At 43.0% G+C, this 14,487-nt stretch overlaps 3 protein-coding genes and 1 non-coding gene across 4 annotated transcripts; 3 read left to right on the forward strand and 1 right to left on the reverse strand.

Moving 5' to 3' along the window:
* Positions 1-215: 215 nt before the first annotated feature.
* On the forward strand, positions 216-971 carry PUMCH_001059 (uncharacterized protein; the record flags this gene model as incomplete). The annotated part of the gene is made up of 1 exon (XM_063020129.1): positions 216-971. The coding sequence occupies one exon, from the start codon at positions 216-218 to the stop codon at positions 969-971; it is 756 nt and encodes a 251-aa protein (XP_062876199.1).
* A 720-nt stretch (positions 972-1,691) lies between these two features.
* Positions 1,692-13,019, forward strand: PUMCH_001060 (uncharacterized protein; the record flags this gene model as incomplete). The annotated part of the gene is made up of 1 exon (XM_063020130.1): positions 1,692-13,019. The coding sequence occupies one exon, from the start codon at positions 1,692-1,694 to the stop codon at positions 13,017-13,019; it is 11,328 nt and encodes a 3,775-aa protein (XP_062876200.1).
* Positions 13,020-13,530: 511 nt separating this feature from the next.
* On the forward strand, positions 13,531-13,623 carry PUMCH_001061. Its single transcript has one exon. It is a non-coding gene; the product is annotated as a tRNA-Arg (tRNA).
* A 135-nt stretch (positions 13,624-13,758) lies between these two features.
* Positions 13,759-14,376, reverse strand: PUMCH_001062 (uncharacterized protein; the record flags this gene model as incomplete). Its single annotated transcript, XM_063020131.1, has 1 exon — positions 13,759-14,376. One exon carries the CDS (start codon positions 14,374-14,376, stop codon positions 13,759-13,761), a length of 618 nt encoding a protein of 205 aa, XP_062876201.1.
* Between the last annotated feature and the right edge of the window lie 111 nt (positions 14,377-14,487).

Below are 14,487 nucleotides of genomic sequence, written 5' to 3' on the forward strand. Positions count from 1 at the left end.
CATCAAAATTAAATAAAGATCTATAAATACAGAAAACAATCAAAGAAAGGAATCTCATATTGGATTGGCTGAAACATTTTCATTTTTGCGTACAGGCTTTTTTCTCCCTTCCTGCCAGATGTAGACTGGCTGCAAATCTGAAACACCCATATGCCTGCAGACCTAAAACAAGTCTGAAACACCACACCAAACACAGCACATATCTATATAAGGCCATGTGTATCCTAATTTACAGCATTTTTTCACATTACTGCTCGGACATGTTTAGCATCACATCTTTGCTCACGGCGTTTCCCTTTTTCGCTTTGGTGATTTCAGTGTTTCTTCTTGGATTCCTATTGATCGGCGGAGCCTCAATCAATAGTGCATACTCCTCCGTATACTTATTGAAAGCCTCCTTCAACCAAACGTCTCCTTTGCTTGTACAGGCGGCCAACTCCTCTGTTACAGGTATCACTATCAAAGCCAACTATATGGCATTGTGTGTCTCTTCTACAAATCAGTTGATGTGCTCGCCATCGAAGAACTTGACAGCCTTACAAGAGGCCACGACTATCTCCAATGGTCCTGTCAATTTTAGTTTGGTGACTGTCGCCGAAGCATTGACCCAAGTCTGCAAGCCATACCTTCTTGTGACGTCAATAGTACTTCTCTTGTTGCTGCTTGTGTTTGTGATCTGGATAGGACTTCCATTTGTGCCTGGGAAAGCTATGGCCTCTCGGATTGCGCTGGGATTCACTGGGTTGACAGTAGTGGTTTGGGGTCTTGGGGCTATGCTTCAACAGCAGGGCGTCGAGGGAGCTCGAGAGTTTATTCTGGTGGCATCGATGGAGATGGTTATTGTTCTGAGAGGAGGACGGGCGCATGCGATGGCATGGACGGCGTTTTCGTTTGTGTTGGCGGCGTTTTTGTGCTTGGGAATAGGGTCGATTAGATCCTACTACCTTGCCAGATCTATGGAAAAGTTTTGAACAATTTGGATATCATTAGTCAATGAATTGAGTATTTTTGCAATGTACTTTTGCTTGAGCTTGGGGTTGTGAGATTATCGTGTTTAGTCTTTGCTAGTAGTCGTTAATAGGACATCATAACTTTGAAGTTGTGCTTTCAATTTGAATTAGCACTTCCCGATGAATAAATAAAAGAATGAATCTAAATATTGCACATTCTGATGGACCTTTGAAATTCGAAATGCTTCATTCTTGCTTTCATTCTCTCACCTTGGAGCTCCAATTTGCAGCCATTTTGTAGCATTCACACCAGAATAGGTACAATAAAGACAGCAAACATTGAAGGAAAACACAACCAATTTTTTCTAGATCACTCAAAGTCCTCCATGCAATCCTCAAAGATTATCCGATCATGATTCTTACACGTTCCTTGATTTGATTCTGTTTTAGTCCTGCAGACCTCTGTTTCTCTTGCACAATCGCTACATACATACACTCCAAAGCCAGAGACAACAAAGAAACACGTACTCAACGGCGTCAAATGCACCTAAATATTTAAAAATCTACAATCCTTTATATTCTTCAGACCCGAATAAAATCAAAAAATTCATTTAAATAGCATCCACACGCGGGAACAACCCAAATCCTTCCTTAAGCCCAGCGCACGTGACTTTCACGTGCATCCCTTGTATTTGGTACTCAAGCCTCTCCCTCAAATTTCATATCGCTAACTACACAGACATGGATTACGCCTCTCAGCTCGACACCTTCGTGGAGCGGCTCGCCGCTGCCGGAGATGACTACAACGAGGCTCAATCCATTCTTCTGGAGCTCTTAGACATGATAGAGGCCTTTAATGGCGCCAGCGAGTATGCCTACTTTCTCAAGAACCTAGTGCCCATATTTCTTCAAAAACTCGAGCTGGTGCCCATCAAATTTGTCAGCACGTGTCCCGAACACAAACTCCGAAACCTTATCTTGGAGATCATCCACCGGCTGATCATGACAGAGACGTTTGAGCCGTATTCGCAAGGCATCTTGACCTGTTTGACGAAAATACTCCCCGAGGAGAACGAAGACAACGGTGTGTTGTGTTTGAAAATAGTTTCCAGTTTACATAAGGCATATAAGACCACTTTATCCGAGCAAGTTGACCCGTTCCTTGCGATTATTGATACTGTTTATGACAACTTAGACCAGACAGTGAAGGACGTCTTTGCGCGCGGGGGCGCTGTCGATGCAGCTGAAGCCGAGTCGGACGGTGAAGCCGGAGATGATGACACCGGGAAGCTCGCGTCGTTCGTAGATGAGGAGAAGGAGAAGTCCAAGACAATGAACCATGCCATGCACTCATTCAAAGTGCTTGCCGAGTGTCCCATCACTATGGTCTCTTTATACACATCGTACAAACATCTTGTGCAAAAGTCTCTCCCCACATTTCTTCCAAAAATCATTCACACCCTTAGCTTAGAGGTTGAGCAGCAGCGTCTTTTCCGTGAAGAACAACTCAAAACCAGCTCTGCCGTAACAGCCATTCTGCCCCTAATCACCAACCGCCAGGCATATTCGGACTTCATCTTGGGCCAGGTGAAGGCCGCTTCGTTTCTTGCGTACGTCTTCATCCGTGGATACACCAACCAGAGCACGAACAACGAGAAGGCTGTTATCCCTGACGTAATTTTACGTTTGCTTCAAGACTGCCCTGCAGAACTTTCGGTGGCCAGAAAGGAGCTTCTTCATGCCATCAGACACATTTTATCCACGCCCTTCCGTGCCAACTTTGTTCCTAAAATTGAGCTTCTTTTCAACGAAAAAATCCTCATCGGTGACGGTCTCACCTCATACGAGACTTTGCGCCCATTGGCATACTCTACCGTTGCGGATTTCATCCATAACGTGAGAAATGAACTCACTCCAAAGCAGATCTGGTCAACTGTGGAAATCTATTGTGGACTTCTCAAAGACGAGTCACTCGCGTTGACAGTTCAAATCATGAGTGCTAAGCTTCTTCTAAACCTCGTGGATAAAATTATGAAATTGACTCCGAAATTGAAAGGTAGACAATTGTTCATGATGATTATTGACTCCTACGCCAAGCGCTTCATGAGTCTCAACCGCAAATACGACTACATTCTCAAGAAGCACAAACAATACGAAAAAAGCAGTAAGGCCAAAGAATTAGAAGCCAGTCTTGCAATTAAGAGATACACCTCCTCGATCGAAGAGCCTCAACTAGCTGAAATCAGTTCTCCTCCTGAGGAGAGTCTGGAGGAGATAACTCAAATCGAAATTGACACTGAGCTGCCTCCGGAAGACATTTTCAGTCTTGAGGATATGTCTCCAATTTGTGTCACCCTGACAACAAATAGCTCTGATTCACTTAAAGACGCCCGCTATTTGTTCCGTACATTAATGTCATTTCTTAAGGCAGTTATTTTCGGTTTGAAGAAGTGCAACCCAACCGCGCCTTCCACCATTCCAACTGATGAATCTGCCGCTGGTCAAGAAATCAACGGTGAAAAACGCAATGACTCAGCTAAACTAATTTGCCTCGAAGAAATAAATATTCTTAAGAGTTTCTTCCGCGGCGGAATTAGCTGCCTCAGGTTTTTCCTGATTTCAAAACCTAAGCCAGGTACTCAACAAAAGACGTTCGATTTCTCTGCTGGCGGACCGAACTTCCCTATAACGTCTTCAAAAGAGGAAAAGGATTTGATGGAAATCTTTGCTACCATCTTCATTCATATCGATCCTGCCTCATTTAATGAAATTGTGACCGACGAACTCCCATTCATGTTTGATTCTATGCTTGAAAATGCTGCTTTGCTTCACTTGCCCCAATTCTTTTTGGCTAGCGAGGTGACCTCTGCTAACTTCTCTGGTATTCTCATTTCATTCCTTCGTGCAAAGCTCGACCAGCTTGATAAAGTTGACTTTGTCAAGTCAAACATTCTCATAAGACTTTTCAAACTTTGTTTCATGTCGGTAAACTTATTCCCGAACACAAACGAGAGTGTCATCTTACCTCATGTCAACTTTCTCATTCTAGAATCGCTTAAATTGATCACGAAAGCAGAGGAGCCTATCTTGTACGCTTACATCGTACGTACTTTGTTCCGCAGCATTAGTGGTGGCAGATTTGAAAGTCTCTATAAGGAAATCTTGCCAATTTTGCCAGTTGTCTTGGCAAGCTTGAACAAGCTTATAGCAAATTCACAAAGAAGTTATGAGCGCGACTTTTACGTTGAGCTTTGCTTGGTTGTCCCAGTTCGGTTGTCCGCATTGGTGCCACATCTCAAGTATTTGACTACTCCATTAGTTTACGCGCTCAATGGATCACAGGAACTCGTAAGCCAGGGTTTACGTATTTTTGAGCTATGTGTTGACAATTTGACTGCTGAGTACTTTGATCCAATGATTGCATCAGTCGCTGACCAAATCATGGCTGCCCTCTGGCGTCATTTGGAACCTGTTCCGTACCACCACCAGCACTCTCATACCGCAATTCGTATTTTGGGTAAGTTAGGTGGCAGGAATCACAAGCACTTGAAACCCTACAATAAATTGCAACCCGAATCGGCATTGAACCAAGAGGTCAAGGCGCTATTCAATGTTCATGGCTTGAATGGTAAAGTTCCCCTTTCAATCACACCAGGAGTGGAGTCAGCTATTAAACTCATTGAAGATCCTCGTTTGAAGGCTCATTACCGTACAAGCGCATATCATTATCTTTCCAGTATCCTCAAGCTCTTTATCGATACTACTCCCATACCAAGTGACTACGCTCATTTCATCAAAACTCAAGTAGAGCTCCTCAAACAAGACGAATTTACCGAATTTCCATCACTTGAAGAGACTGGTTTGAAGGATGCAGCCAAACTTGAACGTCAACAACAGCTATTCTCTAGGTTGCTTGAAGTCTTGTTTTTCTCATTGTCAATCCCAGAAGTGGCTGAGAATGCAAGTCTCTTAATCGATAATTTGACCACTCATTTTGTTCTCATCCACTTGCACACTTCTGTTATCCAAAAAGTGAAGAAAGATCGTCCATTTTCTGTTAAGGATCAAGAAGGCAAGGCCTACCTTAGTGAATACGTTTTCTTCAATGCCTTGAATTACGCATTGAGTTCTTGGGACAAGCTGGTCAGACAAAAGGGAATTGACACCATAAAAAACATCTTCAAGATTTCTGTCACATTATTCGGCAATGCAGAAGATGCTTTGCATTCACCTTTATTCCGCACAATGTTCTACAAGTTCACTCATTGTTGCTACAGTGAATACTATCATTACAAACTCGGCGGTGTTCTTGGATTAGAAACTATGTTCAATGAAGTGGAAATACCCCCATCATGGTTTTACAAACGTCAATTTGAACTCATTCGTTCCTTGTTTTTCATCCTAAGAGACACACCCGAAACGGCTCCATTTGAGGTTTGCGAGTTAGCACAGAACCTTGCACTTAATGTTCTTGAAAAGTGTAATACCAAACTCAGCAAAGAAACTATTCTTGAGAAACCTTTCCAGACTTTGGTAGGAGCATTGAGTTACGATTTAGCCAGTGCTGTTCCGATTGTCAGGGAAGTTTCTCGCAAGGCGCTTCAAGTTTTGTCTGATACTACTGGAGTCTCCGTGGCCACCATAATGGGTCCTTCCAAGCATTTGTTGCTTACACCTATTTTTGGTAAGCCATTGCGTGCTCTTCCATTTCCTATGCAAATCGGAAACATTGATGCTATTACCTATTGTTTGGGTCTTGAAGATACATTTCTTACCTTCAATGATGAGCTTAATAGATTACTTCTCGAAGCCCTTGCTTCTGTCGATGCCGAGGACGAATCATTGGCAAATGTTCATCGTCTTTACGAATATCGTACCTCCAAGCAGTTGATTGAGCTCAGAGTGGTTTGCATTCAACTTTTGACACTTGCGTTGACAAAGCCTGGCTTTTCTCTCGGAACATTGTCCGAGGCTCGTATCAGAATCTTAGGCGTGTTTTTCAAGGCCTTATGTAACAAGTCCACAGAAATTATCAATGCTGCGCATCAAGGTTTGAAAACAAGTCTTGATGAAAGTGCTAAACTTCCCAAAGAGTTGTTGCAAAACGGTCTCCGTCCAATGTTGATGAATTTGTCTGATCACAAGAAATTGACTGTTTCGGGATTAGAGGCCTTGGCACGTCTTTTGGAGCTTCTTATTTCGTATTTCAGAGTGGAAATTGGTCGGAAATTACTCGATCATTTGATGGCTTGGGCTCAAATCAACACTTTGAGACTGATAGCCGGGCAGGATTTGGAGAATAACCACACTGTTCAGATCGTGATGGCTATTCTCAACATCTTCCATTTATTGCCACCTAAAGCATATTCGTACATGGAGGAGATCATCAACACTTTGCAATACCTAGAGGGCCATTTAGACAGACACCAAAACTCTCCATTCAGAAAACCAATCCTTAAGTTTTTGAACAGATTTGCTGAGAACTGCTTGGAATACTATCTTGCCAATTTCCAGAATAGAAAACTCGGAAACATGTTGGCATACTTTGCAGGTGCTCCTGATGGGCCAAGAATTAGAGAGGTGGCAATAACAAAAATGGATTCCATCGTTCTTGATGTTGAAAATGAACTGCCTAGCGATGTGAAGATTACAAAGTTTGCTAATACAATTGATTTGGTGGGAGCTATACTCAAGTACGAACCTGACTGGTTCAAGAACCAAGCTCCTTTACTTAAGAAGTTGACTTCTCTACTCCAAAGTGTTGTTGAGATTAAATCAACTTTGGAGCTAGAATCGAGTGCTCATCTTCAAGCAGAGCAAGCTATAAGTAAACTTCAAACCGTCATAGTTGACTTTTTGCGCGTTAACCCCGAGGAAAAAGACATCTTGTTCCACATGGTGGACTCATTGGCCTCGTTGGATCTTAAAATCCAGGCTGATGTGGAGGACTACATTTTCAAGAGTATCGTTGTTTCTGATGATGTATCAATGAAGCAAGACTATATGAGTCGCTGTGTTGACTTCATTCTGGGTGACACGAAGCTTAAGTCGAAAACTTTTTTCCTCAAAAGACTCTTTGACCTCATTCTTTTGCGTCAAATTTCTCTAACAGGTAATGCCGATGATCTCTTCGGGGGTGATTGGCTCACAAAATTCTCGGATCAGTTCTGGAAATCAGCGAATGACATCATCACAGACCGTACCTCTGGTAAGAATGATACTTACCGTTTTGCTCTATTGGAAACCACATCAATCCTTCTTCGCTGGTGTCCTACTAAGATTGATGAATACAGGAAAGACATCATCAAATTCTCGTGGAACTACATTAAACTTGAAGACAGCATTACGAAGCAAGTTGCTTATGTGACTACCGCGTACTTCATTGCGGCGTATGAGACACCACCTCAACTTGCAACCCAGGTGTTCGTTGCTTTGCTTCGAACACACCAGAATGATTGCAGAAACTTGGTCAGGCAAGCCCTTGATATTTTGGCCCCAGTCATGTCATTACGTTTGGTGGATGGCGAATCGCCCAACAGCTGGTTGAAATGGCCTCGGCGTGTTCTCTCTGAGGACGGGTTTAACGTCACTCAAGTTCTCAATGTTTATCAGTTCATCAAGCAGAACCCTGACCTATTCTTCGTGGCTCGGGAGCACTTCATTTCCAACATCATTACTGCCATGGGTAAGTTGACCATCTTAGCGAATGCAGCTCTAGAAAATCAAGTCTTAGCAATTGATCTAGCCGAATTGATTCTCAGTTGGGAGAATAGAGCCAACGAATTGAAAAAGCAAAAGAAGGTGACGGAAATTCCAGAGGAAGATGCAATGGAAACAGATGACAACGAGCCAAACAAGGAATCAATCAGCAATGCGGATTTCGGAACTGCTGAAGATTACTCTGTGCCTTTCGGCCAACGTGAAGCTTGTATCACTTTTTTGATTAGATACGTGTGCATCAGTCCTCAGAGAGCATCTGAGAGTGAATTAGGACAGAAAGCTTTGGGAGTATTGTACGATTTGTTAAGCCCTGAGCACTGGCAGGATGTCACTGTGAAGGTTACCTTCTTCGAGAAGTTCTTGCTTTCTAATGACCTCAACTCGTCCAACCTTCTAGGCTACTGTCTCAATGCTTTGGAGGTTCTTGGTGTTGTCCTTGAGTGGAAGACCCCAGAGTGGATTATGTCAAACTTAGACTACCTCCACAAGCTTTTGGAGAAGTGCATCAAGTCGGAGAACCACGACATTCAAGAGGTTCTCCAGAGAATTTTACGTCTCATCTTGAGAGCAATCAATGTTCTGGAAGCAAATGCTGCTACCGAGGTGGAGGAAGAGTCCGATGATTCGGACGCGAAAAACTTTGTTGGACTCTTGACTACAACCGTTTCTGACAACTTGAGTGATACAACCTCTTTGGCTGCTGGCGTGACACTCGCATGGACATTAGCGAATTACAGGCCAGCAACTCTTGATCTGCTTCTACCACTGATCATGAAGACATTCAACAAATTGTGCAAAGACCACATAGCAATAACAAACCAACCTTCGCAAGCCGCCAAAGACTCTTCTAGCTCCGGCGATGAAGCAAAGATGACCACGAAGTTGTTGGAGAAAATTTTCAACCTATGCGCCATGCGTATCTCCAGTTTGGGTGACCAAAGAAGAATTTTCTTGTCTCTTCTTGCCCAATTGATTGACAAATCCTTGGACAAACACACACTTGAAAAGATTATCAAGATCGTTAAAGCTTGGGTTTTTTCACGTACTGACTTGTTTCCTACTACTAAGGAAAAAGCAGCTATACTTGCAAAGATGATGGTGTTTGAGATAAGAGGCGAACCAACACTTCTGAAAGAGTTCTATCAGATCATAGTCGATATCTTTGAGGATGAGTCTTTCAGCTGCACCGAATTGACGGTAAGAATGGAACATCCATTTTTGGTGGGTACGCGCTCTTCAGAGGTGTCTATTCGTCGCAAATTGATGTCTATTCTTAATCAAAGTTTGGAAAAGGATATCAGCAAACGCCTCTACTATGTAATTAGAGAGCAAAACTGGGAGTTTTTAGCCGACTATCCATGGTTGAACCAAGCATTGCAACTTTTATTTGGGCTGTTTGATATGAATGAGCGTATTGAGCTTACTGATGAGGAAAACAAATTGCCACCTCTTCGGGAGCATCGGAAAGATGAAGATAGAGAAGAAGAAAAGCTCGAAGAGAATATTGATGAAGACTCAATGGATGTTGACACTGACAGCTCGGATTTGAACAACCTCCTTGCAGTTCACCAGAAATTCCTCACTGAAGTTGCACTGATAACCGCAGCTGCTATTCTTGAGCCCCTCATCGATTTGTTTTATCAAAGCACCGAGACAGTGCATCGTTTATGGACATGCGTCTTCCCTCTTGCTTTCCAGTCAATTCCACGGTCTGAGCACTTAGACTTCACTCGCTGCTTAGTCGTCTTGCTTTCGAAAGACTATCACACTCGCCAGGTTGATATGAGACCCAATGTTGTCCAGATGATTCTCGAAGGAGTATCCAAATGCAGTGAGCTTCAACTTCCACCTGTTGCTATTGAATGCTTAACAAGCAATTTTAACGCTTGGGCTCAAGGAATGCAGATATTAGAGAATATCGAAGAACTGTCCGTGAACGGAAATGCAGATGTTCGCGAGGTCACTCAAGATGCGCTTTGCAAACTTTATACAACTCTTAAGGAGGACGATATGTTTTACGGTTTATGGAGACGGAGAGCAAAGTATGCCGAAACCATATCTGCTCTTTCGCACGAGCAAATTGGATCCTGGCAGAAAGCTCAGCAACTTTACGAAAATGCGCAGATCAAAGCTCGCAGTGGGGCATTGCCTTACAGCCAGTCAGAATACTCATTGTGGGAGGATCATTGGATTCTTTGCGCCGAGAAGTTGCAGCAATGGGATATCCTCACAGAACTCGCAAAACATGAAGGTTTCTCCGATCTCTTGTTGGAATGTGGTTGGCGTGTTGCTGATTGGAATGCCGATCGTGATACACTAGAGCAAACTGTCAAGAGCGTGATGGACGTGCCTACCCCTCGTCGTCAAGTCTTTGAGACTTTCTTGTGCTTGCAAGGTTTCGGTCAGAAGAAGGAGACATTGCAAGATCTCTCCAAACTCTGTGACGAAGGAATTCAGCTTGCATTAAAGAAATGGCATGGTCTCCTGCCAAAGTTTGGTGACGCACACATTCCGTTGCTTCACGTCTTCCAGCAATACGTTGAATTCATGGAGGCAAGTCAAGTGTACGCAAGTTTGGTTTCAACAGATGCACAAAACTTGGATGTGAAATCACAAGAGCTCAAGAGAGTGTTGCAAGTGTGGAGAGAAAGATTACCGAATACTTGGGATGATATCAACATTTGGAATGACCTTGTGACTTGGAGACAACACGCTTTCCAAGTAATAAACAAGGCATACATGCCTTTTATTCCAATGTTGCAATCAAATTCCGACGGAAATGCCAACTCACATGCTTACAGAGGTTTCCACGAAATCGCATGGGTGATCAATCGTTTTGCTCATGTTTGCAGAAAACACAATATGCCTGAGGTCTGTGTGAACCAACTCACAAAGATTTATCAATTACCGAACATTGAGATCCAAGAAGCTTTCTTGAAATTGAAGGAGCAAGTTAAGTGCCACTACCTGAATCCTAACGAGCTCAATACTGCCTTGGATGTCATTAGAAACACCAACTTGGTTTATTTTGCTACACAGCAAAAGGCAGAGTTCTTCACTCTCAAGGGTGTGTTCTTGAGTAAATTGAATCAAAAGGAGGAAGCCAATAAAGCATTTGCCACATCAGTGCAGATTGATCTCAATTTGCCCAAAGCTTGGGCTGAGTGGGGTGTGTTTAACGACAAGCGTTACAAGGAAAATCCAAATGACTTGGTTTATGCTAACAACGCAATTTCGTGCTACTTGCAAGCTGCTGGGCTTTACAAGAATGGCAAGACTAGAAAGCTCTTGGCCCGTATTTTGTGGCTTATAAGTCTCGACGATGCATCCGGAACTTTGGCTCAAGCATTTGAAAACTTTAAGGGTGAAGTTCCTGTTTGGTATTGGATTACTTTCATTCCTCAGCTCCTTACGTCATTGTCTTACAAAGAAGCCAAGTTGTCTCGCCAGATTCTTATAAGGATTGCGAAGAGCTTCCCACAAGCATTGCATTTCCAACTCAGAACAACTAAGGAGGATTATGCCGCTAAACAACGTCAATTTATGGAGTTGAACAGACTGAAGAGCGGTGCAAGTGCCTCAAGTGATGCAAAGGATGAAGGCGAAGAAGTCAAAAATGAGTTGTCAGAGGAGAGCAAAAAGGATGAGGACAGTATTAGCAAAGAAAACGACGCTGGTGATGCTTCAGAAAATGGCAAATTACCAGGGGCTAGCAGCGCTGTCCGTCGCTCATGGGAGTATGTGGATGAGATTATGGGAATACTCAAAACCGCTTATCCACTTCTTACTCTCTCTCTTGAGTCATTGGTGGACCAAATCAATCAACGATTCAAGTGCACAGCAGATGAGGATGCTTACCGTTTGGGAGTTGCTTTGCTCAATGATGGTGTTCAATATCTCAACAGAATTGGCAACCCTCGTGAGGATGCTAAGTTGCCGCATGTCACTGAAGTCAATATTACTCGTTTCGCGGAGACAGTTCTTCCAAAGCAAATCAGAGCCGAATTTGAGCAGGATTTGGTGGTAAGCAAGCCCAATTTGGAGTCATACATCACCAAATTGAGGAAGTGGAGAGATAGATTGGAGCAAAAATTGGATAACCGGTTCAGCGAGGTCAACCTCGAGAATTTGTGCCCTCATTTGAGTGAGTTCCATCATCAAAAATTCGAAGATATCGAGGTTCCTGGTCAATATCTTGCTAACAAAGACAACAATGATCACTTCGTGAAGATCGAGCGCTTCTTGCCCACAATTGAATTGATTCGTGGAACGAATGCATGCTACAAGAGGATCAAAATCCGCGGCCACAACGGAAGCCTACACAGTTTCACTGTGCAATTTCCTGCCGCGCGCCAATGCCGCCGTGAAGAGTGTTTATTCCAACTCTTCCGTATATTCGACGATAACTTGTCGAAGAAGGTCGAGTCTCGTCGTAGAAACATCCATTTCACGCTTCCTATTGCTATTCCATTGTCTCCTCATATTCGAATTGTCAATGATGATTCCCGGGACATTAGCATGCAAAAGGTCTACGAGGACTTCTGTTTCAAGAATGGTAAGAACCGTGATGAGCCATTTATCTACACCATTGAAAAACTCCGCGCCGCTTATGATCCACGCTTGCCTAAGCCAGACATCATGAGCATTAGAGTCGAAATTTTGAGTGCAATTCAATCTCTTTTGGTCCCTTCTACGGTTCTTAAAAACTATTTCATGGACCTTTACCCAAGTTTCGAAGACTTCTGGCTATTCCGCAAGCAGTTCACTGCGCAGTACGCCTCGTTTATTTTCACAACATACACCATGTGCATTAACACTCGTCAACCACAAAAAATCTATGTCAATCGTGGATCTGGAAGTGTGTGGACTTCCGATATGTTGCCTTGTAAGATTGCAAGCAAAACTGCTTCACTTGATGGATCTAGCGGTGGTAGACCAGCTCCCTTGTTTTACAATGCAGAAATGGTTCCATTCCGCTTGACGCCAAACATTCAAAAGTTGATTGGCGAATCAGGTATTGAGGGCATTTTGGCCATCTACATTTTGGTCATTGCTCGTGCATTGACTGAGCCAAAGTCAGACTTAGACCAGTATTTGACCATCTTTGTTCGTGACGAAGTGGTTTCTTGGTGCACACAACAAGACCCACCAAGACCCGTGCCACAAGACAGTCAACTCAGAGAGATTGTTACCATCAACGTTGACCTCATCATTAAGAGAATCTTGTCGATGGCACATTCCTCTGCTGGATCTGCTGTTAGCTCGCAGAGTGTATTGGACCTTATTGCTCAAGCAGTAAACCCACACAATCTCGCTGCTGCTGATACATTGTGGATGGCTTACTTCTAAGATAGATACATAGAATTGTCTCATTGGCAGGCACTTAGAAATTTTATCGAACTATTTAATTTAAGTTTTAGAATACTTGTATGATATATCATTCACATTCTCAGGTGTCCCCATGAATGCAACAATACACTTGACTACAAGGGACTATCTCTTAAAACTTTTAAGTATGATTCACGTTATAATTCTTCGTGCTAAATTTTGAAACACGTTACACATACTGGGATAGTCTTAATCAATTGCAATTCATTCTTAATCAATTGTAATTCATTCTTAATCAATTGCAATTCAGTCTTGATCAATTGCATTTCTTAAGTGCTCCATGTGGTGCTTCATTTGACCTATGCGATGAAAGATAGAACTTCAAATGGTATCGGCTGCTAGGACGCGATAAACAGCCGTAAAATTTAATTGCCGCACTAAAGATTCTCCAAATAAAGTGTGTATAGGAAGTAAAAATGCCACAAAAATCGAGTTCTCATAGTAAACATATTTCACAAATTCACAAGCTTCGTTCCTCATGGCCCAATGGTCAAGGCGTCTGGCTACGAAAGTAACCACTTCTGTTGGAACCAGAAGATTCCAGGTTCGACTCCTGGTGGGGAAGCTTACTTTTTGCATCTTTAAACTTGTAAACATAATACTTTTGAAAGATTCTTTTTTTTTTTCTTGAATTCTACTTTAAGAATTGATTTCTACAAATAATTAACACTTTGAGCATGGATTAGGTTCAGATTTGTGCTTAAGATTCAGGGTTTGGCGGCAAAAACGGATCTTGCCTAGATGCCACCATCTTATCATAGACGTATCTCTCGACACGAGGAAACAATTTCTCGCTCTGTTCTACACCCTGGCTTAGCCAAATTCCCCAGGACCCCATCATATTAGCCATGAGAATATCGGTCAACAAGCGGTCTCCCACGACAGCGATTTCGTCTGCACGGGTGATACCTCGTTCCGCAAAATAGGCCAAAATCTCTGCATGACAGCCTGGTTTCTTTGTAGAATGACGAAGAACAGTCACCCCGGTGTCTTTCTCGAGCTTCTCGGCTTGTGCATATCCAACATCGTCATTAGTGCCAGCAGAATTAGACACGATAAGGATGTGCTCTGCAGGATACACTTCCTGAAGTTTCTTCCATGTCTTTTCGTACGCAGGCCAGACCTTATCGTCGTGGTCTTTGGCAAAACAGTTATCTTTGTCGAGAACAATGCCCTTGATACGGATGTTCTGGCCAGGAATGGCGACCGGGATCGGTAGTTTATCGAAACTTTCTACGGCCAAATGAGGCAAACAAAGTGCTGGATTGTACGCGAGTCGAGACACGTTCAAGACTGCGCTGGCGTTGAATAGTTGCATACTGGTATCTGTAGTTTAGTGATTAAGAATGGATGGATAGAGTGCTGAGCCGATTGGATCTTTTGTAGTTGCGACGGTTTCCTTTGAATGTTGAAAGTGAAGCTATTTGTA

The sequence above is a fragment of the Australozyma saopauloensis genome, chromosome 1 (assembly GCF_035610405.1).
Source record: "Australozyma saopauloensis chromosome 1, complete sequence".
NCBI lineage: Eukaryota > Fungi > Ascomycota > Pichiomycetes > Serinales > Metschnikowiaceae > Australozyma > Australozyma saopauloensis.